The 9,613-nt window shown below is 39.4% G+C and overlaps 1 protein-coding gene across 1 annotated transcript; it reads left to right on the top strand.

Annotated features, from left to right (window-relative positions):
* Window positions 1-1,515: 1,515 nt before the first annotated feature.
* Window positions 1,516-8,685, top strand: LOC134290809 (uncharacterized). The gene is made up of 3 exons (XM_062858012.1): window positions 1,516-2,396; window positions 5,553-5,620; window positions 6,951-8,685. Exons 1-3 carry the CDS (start codon window positions 1,516-1,518, stop codon window positions 8,537-8,539), a joined length of 2,538 nt encoding a protein of 845 aa, XP_062713996.1. The 3' UTR covers window positions 8,540-8,685.
* Window positions 8,686-9,613: the final 928 nt, after the last annotated feature.

The raw sequence follows: 9,613 nt of genomic DNA on the forward strand, positions 1-9,613 counted from the left end.
CAACTTGTTTTTATATCTTGTTTTGTTATTATTTTCTTATCAAGACATTGCCTCTCCATAACTATAACATATTTTGTTTGACAATCTTATTTTGTTATGATCATGCTATTGGCAGGATTGGGAACACTCACTTGCTATTTTCTCAACTGAGAAGCATGCAATCAAGAAACGATGTATGGACGGTTTTCGCCTTGTGGTTTTGTCTAAAAGTTTGCCAAATAGAGTAGAGGCCGCACACGCATACCAAAGTCGTGACAGAGCCGTGAAAGCGACTCTTCACGAGGTGAGTGTAATTTACATTCACCTCGTGGAGAGTTGCTTTCGCCGCTCCCTCACGATTTTGCCATGCGTGTGCGACCTCTACTCTATTCGGCAAACTATTAGACAAAACCACAAGGTAAAAGTCGTTTATACATCGTTTCTTGATTGCACGCTTCTAAGATAAGAAAACAGCAGGTGAGTGAAACTTTTTGCAAGTGAGTGTTCCCATCCTTGGCTATTGGCGTACATCCGTTAGATAACATTCCAGAAATATGTTTTATTGAAGGCCATGCTTAGTTATTATTGTATTATTGAGAGTGTATAAATATTTTATCAACAATAGTACAACAATAACCCATTTTGAAATTCACATCATTCGAGAATTCCGTTGTTTAGAGCATTGTGTGATGAGGAGCGGGTGCGTATTCTCTCATCAGTACCTCTTTCTCTTCTTTTTGGCATTACATTTTAGTTGATACAGAGCCAACTTCTCAGCTTGGGAGTTTAAGTACTTGAACAATTATGACCAGATTTTCTGTCCCTCGTATTGAATGACAAATAAAGGGTACTCCAAGCACTCGATCTAACCTCACTTTTTATGTTATATGTTATAGACTTATTACTTACTTTGTTATGAGTTTGATATTCTATTCTATTCTATTCTATTCTAGTGCTTGCACAGCCAGTATTGAAAAGCATCCTGGAAATATCAAAACTTCTTTTGATATTTTCTTGTCAGCATTAATATTTGCAGCATATCAGAGACGTGACACAAATATTAAAATGGCCAGGCCCACTGTGCAGACTAATGGGTTGAAGGATAATTCGAAAATATAAGGCAATTAGGTTATCCACTTATGAATAACATATTTGACGAACCTTTTTGAATTAAATTGAGGAAGAAACGGGGACAACCGTACCAACCGTTTCGTTTTAGGGGAATGGTGTTTGAACATAAAATCGTTGGGAGTGGTGCTGCTAAGAAGGTTAATGCACACTCCATTTTAGTTGGCGTCGCTTCTCCTGGGATGGGGCACAGGCATTTCTCCATGTGTCCTGGCTTCAAAGCCTAGGCTTAAGCGCCATTACTCGCTCTCTGAAACGAGAAAAAAAAAAAAGTATAATGATCCCTTCCCCAAATGTATAAAAAAATATTCTTTTGTCAGTCATCGTCTGATCTGTTCGGACGTCTTTTGCCGCAGAGCAGACTCTCGTACTCGATACGCGGTAAAGCAGCATTGTTAGTTGTGAACAATGAATGCTTTACGGAAAAACACACTAGTCGTCGATTTGAGCGTTCTTCCCGTTCGACCGAGTGCGGGAATCATAAAACAATTTCTCGATGAGAAACTGAAGCTGGACATAGGTTCTGTGAAGAACCTTCAGCTACACACCATCCGTAAATGCGTGCTCATCGAGATGTGTAGTTTGGAAGCAGCGGAAAAGCTGGCTTCGGCCCACCATCTCAAGCATTTAATTGTTGCTGAGCAGAAGAGCTTCAACATTCCCGTTTACATCGAGGACAGTGCAATTAACGTACGTATCCACGACCTTCCACCCGCTGTACCGAATGCAGTTGTTGCTGAACATATGCAGCAGTACGGAAAAGTGAAGTCAGTAGCGCGAGAACTTTGGAAAAAGTTTTTTCCCGGAGTTCCAAACGGCGTTCGTGTGGTGAGGATCGAGCTCGCCAAGCATGTGCCGTCTTTCGTTCGAATATCGGATCACATCACGACGGTTACCTACCGTTCACAAATTGCTACCTGTCGCCAGTGTCAGCGCAAAGCACATCCCGGTAAAAAGTGCTCCGAAGACAAAGGGGGGCACACAGTCAACCAACAGCCACCGATCGCACACAATGAGGCTGACAACCAGATGGATGTTACAAGCGAATTGGATCAACAGCGAGATCAACAGAAAAAGCGTTCCGTGAGCAGTACTGTCGCATCGTCCGTAAAATCGCCGCCGAGGAAAAAACAAGTCACGCGTGGGATTGAACACGATCGTCAAACGACAGCAGCTGAGCCGATAGAGGGTAATCGAGAAACCGACAAGAAGGAAGACGAAATTGTATCACATGACGACAGCGATTCAGACTCCGGCCCAGATCCATCATATGATGACGTCGACGCTTGGTTTGTTAAACTGAGGAAACGCACAAGGAAACAAGAGAAACGCATTGCCGAATTGATGAAATCGTAATTAAGTAGAATTGTTTATTCGTAGTTTTTTAAAGTATATTAGGACATGAATGCACCCCTTGGTGTAAAATGTCGTTAATAAAGGGAAAAAAAATAAAAAAATAGTCCTATGTATTGAGCACAGCAAAAATATAAAATTGCTACAAATATGAACTATGAAAACCACCTGAGTAGATCGCATGGAAAAACACCACGCAAGAAAATATGTCGTTTCCTCCTACACCAGATCAGTTCATGAAAATCTACTGAGGAGCAATAGAAAATTCTTCTTGAGCACATTACTTGGGATATGAATATTTTGATTTATCATTGCTACAAATGCTACAAATGAATCTTCGTACAAGCCTTGCTAGACAAATTTTTCGTCTGCAAGGGAAAAACCACCTAATGGCAAGAATAGCTCTTTTTCGTTCCCTAAGAAAATAAGAAAACATCAGGGCCAATTATTTTCAAATTTAACAGGTGCTGGTCCTGTTTCTTTTCATCCCTCAACAGGAAAAAAAGCGATTTCTTCATGACGTCAGTTGCAATGGAGTATTAGAACTTTCTCACCAGCTTTGGGGTCCCACGTCGCGTAATGGAGTTGATCGATGATCATCCGACGCCAAGCACTGTACTGTTCCTCTGGACGCCGTGGCTTTTCTCTTTGATCAACATACCAACAATAAGCACTCACAATTCCCCCCATGATTTCTTCTCCCCACACTTTTTCGGATGATATTTCAGCATCGCGGAAGACGAGACAACGAACTGCGAAAAACTGCTAAATCCAGCGGCATCGGGCTACAGCAACACATAATTCAACCATGCCAACGAATCTTAAAAATTTAACACAAATAAGCTGCTAACGGCGATTCCCTACTATATTGATCTCGTATTTTTTCCAGGAAAAAGTTAAACCAAAACTGCCTTCTTCTTCTTGCACGATAGATTTTCCGTAACTTTGTGGCCACTTTTCACCGTGCACAAACGATTCGCCACCGAATTTCACGGCGGATGGAAACAATTTTGTTCCTCGTTGAAACTGCTTTCAAAAGGCATTTGAACATTTTTTTCAAACTGCACAAGAGCGATTTTTTGCCCGCTGTTTGAAAACTCTGATTCAAACTCGCGGTTACAGATTACGGTACTTTAATTCACTAAATCACTATTATGTTCTTCAAATGTAAGTTTGAAATTCTGTTATGAGTTTGATATTATAACTAAATTTGCCTTTGGATTATTATCAATAACTTTCAAAATTTTAAAATTTGTTTTTAAAATATTTTCCAAATTAACAGTTATTAAGCTGTTATTGAAACTAACAAAACATGCCACTGTATTGGTCTTCCAGGAACATTTTTTTGTTAAACAATTTGTTATTTTGCCGCTTATGTCAGGCAAGTGTATATTATATAACATGTTATGTTAATAACACATAAATATCTAATTTTGATACTCAGTTATTTTTCCTAAATAACACATTTTCTTATGCGTTTGTTATTCCCTCCTGCTCGGGGTTGGTTTGATGACTGCATTGCTACTGAACGTTTGATGTTTGGGATATGCAAGTTTTGCTGATTTCGGTATATCATACAGCTTTGCACCCGAACGTGTAAGACCTACTCATAAATGCATAATTTTCAGACTACACTACACATGTGTAGGTGTGGCATGTTTCACATATCTCACATATTCACATGCTGAAAGGCTTGAGCATGTTGTAAACTCCTTAAATTCTTGTGAGAATTTTTGTGACAAATTCTTCGTTAATTCTTCAGTAATGCTCTTGCGACAGTTTCTTTATGAATGTTTCAGAGATTTGCTATACACCTTCCTTCTCTAGATATTCCATCACCATTTCCTTTGAGAATTTCTCAGGAAAGTTCATGGTTATTATGCTGTGAACTTTTTCGGTGATACCTTTGAAAAGTCCGTCGGCAAATTTCTTAAAGATTTTTTCAAAAAAAAATCAGAGTTCCTTCAGAAATTGCTTTTGAAATTTCTTCGGTAATTACAATTACTTTGAGGATTATTTTAGAATTTTTCTAATGAACTATAGTGGAAATTTCGACGAAATGTTTTTCGGCAATGTTTTTGGCAACACATTTAGCCAATCTTTAAGAAATGCTTTCACAATTTTTTCGGGGATTCCTATTGTAGTTCTTATATGAATTTCTTTAGAATTTTATATAAAATATCTTTGGTAACAACCTTGGCAATTCCTTTGGAAATTTATCAGGCAAAGATGGGCTAGCCCCTGATAAAGTAATAATTACGACGATATTGATTTTAAAAACATCGTACATTACAAACTTATTTGAAAAATCGTTTTCTCAGAATCATTAGAAGAAATGTAAAATCTGCATTTATGAATCGTAACAAATTAATTCTGAAATAAATTACAATGGAAATAAACATATTGATTCCACGAGAAATTCAAAGAGGACTATTTGTGGGAGCTTACGAATCAATTTCTAAAAAGTTTGATGAAACTTGTACTGCAATTCTCGAAAGACGAAATTATGTTTAACCCGGGAGCGGTCACGTCGTTTACGTACCATGAAAAAAGCACACCTGTGGTACGCAACGTGAGTGTGGTGTCATTGAGTGAGGCTGAAGACGTGACTGCTCAAAGGCTATATTTTAAAAATGTTTCAAATACAAATTATGGAGAATTGTTTTCTGTTTAATTTGAGATGTTAAAAACATAAGCAATTTTGATTTCCGGTAACTTTTTTTTTTGGTTTCTAATAGAGTATAAAAGTTCCATGAAACCCTTATCATATAAAAACAGTTGCATGTGTCAAGGTTTGCAGGGACAGAAAAGATATAGTTGGGTGTGCCAAACGGAGCGTTCGCCAAGGGCGCTGCTGAAGCACGCTATGGCTCTGTCCGTACTTGAAACATGGTGTAGGGTCCAATGCCATGCTTACTAATACCAGCATAGTACTGCATTAAGCTAACCTAGCAAGTTAGATACATTGGTGGAGGATTGACAGCAGGGAGTGTGAGAAAAGAGGAGTGCAAACGGGAGTGTTGGGAAGATAGTGACGGGGAAAGGTTGAGTTGGGGGATCCGGATCTCTCGTTTTATCCGCTTCCGATTCAGGGAAGGATTCCGGCCGATGTCGGTCACTACATCTGGCGACGAGGAGAAAGACGAAAAACGGGAAAAGTGTGAGACCGGATCTGAATCTGTGTAAGTTGGTCCGAATTCGAAGTGTTGCTTGTGTTAGCTTGTGTTGAGTGAGAAGAAGGTAAGATGGAGCGGCTAAGGATGGAGATGAGACAGTTGAGATGGCTGCGATAGAATAAAGGTAGTCAATCGTCATTGATTAAAAAAAGTGAGAACAACGGTGGATGGCGGGCTGTTAAATGATGGGAGGTGCATCGGTGGCTGGTTTCTTTTTCGATAAGGCCAATCAGTTGTTTGCAAATGATGAAGATTCGGAAGGGTTGTTTTCCGTTATGATATGGCGATTTGGTTTGCGTTGTTTTGTTTTTGCGGCTTCGGCGAAGGGTGAGCGTGTTTGTGTTCTGTCCATGCTTTCTTGATCGGGTGACCAGAGAAGGAGGAAGAAGTGATGCCATTCCGTTATTCTTTATTCATTGACAGATGTTCTCAAGTGCTTTAGAGCAGGAGTCACGTAGTAAAAAAAAGACCAAAAAATATCATCAACTTGAAGAATGAACATAGGTTGTGCATGGTGGGCTCCATGCAAATACTTTTACTGCAATGCTAATTACCTGAAAGTCCGTCTTAACTACAACAACTTTGAATGTATTGAACTGTTGTCCGTCAAAAATAATTGTCAACAGAGATGCGATGTTTTCACATGCATTTTTGTTGCAGGGCGACAAATGCAAAAGCTGCATTATCCATCAACTGACGTTACTCTGACGTCTATCCAAGTGTCTGTTATTGCCAGTGGGGTGACACGGCTGTCAAACTCGGTACATCGCCGCTCCACCCAACATCGTTTTTGGTACGGCGCGTTTTGGTACCCACTTTCTGGTCGGTTTACCCTAACTTGCTCCTGATTTTCGGGTGTGTGGCTCGTGTGTTGCTAGTGTTTATTTCAGAAATTATACATTTCAAACGAAATCGTTGTTTTTGATGATTGTTTCTCTTTCCTTATCACTTTGCACGATATTATATGTAGCAGTGAGGCAGTGTCGATGTTTCTAGCGCATGTTTTCCATGAATTAAGCAATCAAAACATAAACATTGGACGCCATGTTGAATTGAATGCTGGGTTGATGATTCTGGCCCTTCGTCATCCCCCTGGTTATTGCAGTTATCGAATTTTTATTAAAATTATGAAATGTGAACATGTTGTTAGGGTTGCATCTTACTCTGGTGACTAGAACAGAATCCGTGACAACAATAAGATTGTTTGGCAGTAATTTAGTAATAAGGGTAATAAATAATGTGGCATCACTGAATGTGCATCGAAAGATCGTACCCGATGGTGTAATATCGAGAACGCTTTTAACAACATCTCAGCTTCTGAAGAAATCAATGAAGCACTCAGCGACACGCCTGGGGATGTTATCGACTTTAACCTGTTCAGAATCTCCGATAGTCAAGTCAATTCCGCCATTGATAAGACAAAACTCTCCTATTCCGCCGGGCCGGATCAGATACCATCCTGCGTATTGAAGAAATGTTCCAATGCTTTCATTAGGCCGCTTGTTTTACTGTTCAATGCATCCTTACAGCAACGTAAATTCCCGACTGCCTGGAAGCTGTCAGAGTTGTTCCCTGTTCACAAGAAAGGAGATAAGTCTAACATTGAGAACTATCGCGGTATTACCTCGTTATGCTCCACTTCGAAAGTTTTTGAAATAATCATTAACGATGCGCTTTTCTTCTCCTGTCGAAACTACATTTCGACGGACCAACACGGCTTTTTACCTAAACGTTCAGTCTCTACTAACTTGGTGAACTTTGTTTCAAGTTGCCTCAAAAGCATGGACTCCGGATATCAAATAGATGCTGTTTACACCGATCTGAAGGCTGCGTTTGATCGGGTTGACCATGGCATCCTACTTAGAAGGCTCGAAAGAATTGGAATGTCGACTCCGTTGGTCTGCTGGTTCAGATCCTACCTTACGGAACGGACGGTGTGTGTAAAAATTGGCTCAGAAAAATCGGAGATATTCAGCAATACTTCTGGAGTTCCTCAGGGGAGCAATCTCGGTCCTTTGCTCTTCGTTATTTTTATCAACGAAATTGCTGAACTTCTGCCACCGGGATGCCGCGTATTTTATGCCGACGACGTTAAAATCTTCATGGTGATCAAATCGTTTGTCGAGTGTTTGGAACTCCAAAATCAAATTAGCGATTTTCAAGCATGGTGCTCTCGGAACTTTCTAACACTTAGCGTAGAGAAATGTTTCGTCATTTCCTTTCATCGGAAGCTCAGACCGGTGATATTCAACTACCAACTGGATGGAGTACTGCTGCAACGAGTTGAACAAGTTCGAGACCTAGGCGTTACTTTAGACAGTGCACTCACGTTCAAAGCCCACTATACCGAAATTATCACCAAAGCCAACAAACAGCTTGGGTTTACGCTCAAAATTTCCAGTGATTTTCATGACCCAACATGCTTACGTTCACTGTTTTGTTCACTTGTTCGCTCTATTCTGGAATTTGGCCTTGTCGTATGGTGCCCGTATCACGCTAATTGGATAGCACGTATTGATGCAGTTCAAAAGAAATTCGTGAAACATGCACTCCGGAATCTTCCGTGGCGCGATCCTTCGAATCTCCCTCCTTATGAAGACCGCTGTCGCCTTCTTGGTCTGAATACATTAGAACGGAGGCGCTTCAATGCCCAAGCTGTTTTTGTTGCGAAGATATTGAAAGGCGAAATAGATTCTCCAGCGATTCTTGAACAAATTAATCTGTACGCTCCTGAGAGAGTACTTCGACAGCGTGAATTCCTCCAGCTTGATACACGGAATGTACAATACGGTGAACATGACCCAATTCGATATATGTGCTCTTCTTTTAATGCAGTGTTTGATCTCTTTGATTTTAATTTGTCTTCAAGTAGTTTTAAATTTCTGTTGTCGCAGAGACGTTAAAATGATACAATTGTTAATTGTTAATTTTAAATTGTGTTGTGTATATCGTGGTATAGTTAGTTATATTTGTAGTAGTTTCTATATTCATTAAGACCAATGTAGCGTCAGATGAGTTAATAAATAAATAAATAAATAAATAAATAAATAAATAAAAAGTTGATGAATTGTTATCGATTTGAGAATCGATGAAGTAAAATCGATTTGAGAATCGATGTAGTGAAATCGATTTGACAATCGATGAAGTGAAATCGATTTGAGAATCGATGAAGTGCAATCGATTTGAGAATCGATGAAGGGAAATCGATTTGAGAATCGATGAAGTAAAATCGATATGAGAATCGATGTAGTGAAATCGATTTGAGAATCGATGAAGTGAAATCGATTTGAGAATCGATGAAGTGCAATCGATTTGAGAATCGATGTAGTGAAATCGATTTGAGAATCGATGAAGTGAAATCGGTTTGAGAATCGATCAAGTGATTTCGATTTGAGAATCAATTTAAGAATCGATGAAGGGAAATCGGTTTGAGAATCGATGAAGGGAAATCGATTTGAGAATCGGTGTAGTGAAATCGATTTGAGAATCGATGAAGTGAAATCGATTTGAGAATCGATGAAGTGAAATCGATTTGAGAATCGATGAAGTGAAATCGATTTGAGAATCGATGAAGTGAAATCGATTTGAGAATCGATGAAGTGAAATCGATGAAGGGAAATCGGTTTGAGAATCGATGCAGGGAAATCGATTTGAGAATCGATGAAGGGAAATCGATTTGAGAATCGGTGTAGTGAAATCGATTTGAGAATCGATGAAGTGAAATCGATTTGAGGATCGATGAAGTGAAATCAATTTGAGAATCGATGAAGTGAAATCGATTTGAGAATCGATGAAGTGAAATCGATTTGAGAATCGATGAAGTGAAATCGATTTGAGAATCGATGAAGTGAAATCGATGAAGGGAAATCGGTTTGAGAATCGATGAGGGGAAATCGATTTGAGAATCGATGAAAGGAAATCGATTTGAGAACAGATTATGTGAAATCGATTTGAGAATCGATGAAGTGAAATCGGTG

This window comes from Aedes albopictus, chromosome 3 (assembly GCF_035046485.1).
Source record: "Aedes albopictus strain Foshan chromosome 3, AalbF5, whole genome shotgun sequence".
Taxonomy (NCBI): Eukaryota; Metazoa; Arthropoda; class Insecta; order Diptera; family Culicidae; genus Aedes; species Aedes albopictus.

Excerpts from the sequence above, each read along its gene's own strand:
- LOC134290809 (XM_062858012.1), top strand. The coding sequence starts at position 1,516 with ATGAATGCTTTACGGAAAAACACACTAGTCGTCGATTTGAGCGTTCTT. Across the intron at positions 2,397-5,552 it reads TATGATGACGTCGACGCTTG|GGAAGGATTCCGGCCGATGT; the intron begins GTTTGTTAAACT and ends CTTCCGATTCAG. Across the intron at positions 5,621-6,950 it reads AGACGAAAAACGGGAAAAGT|CTTCTGAAGAAATCAATGAA; the intron begins GTGAGACCGGAT and ends ACAACATCTCAG.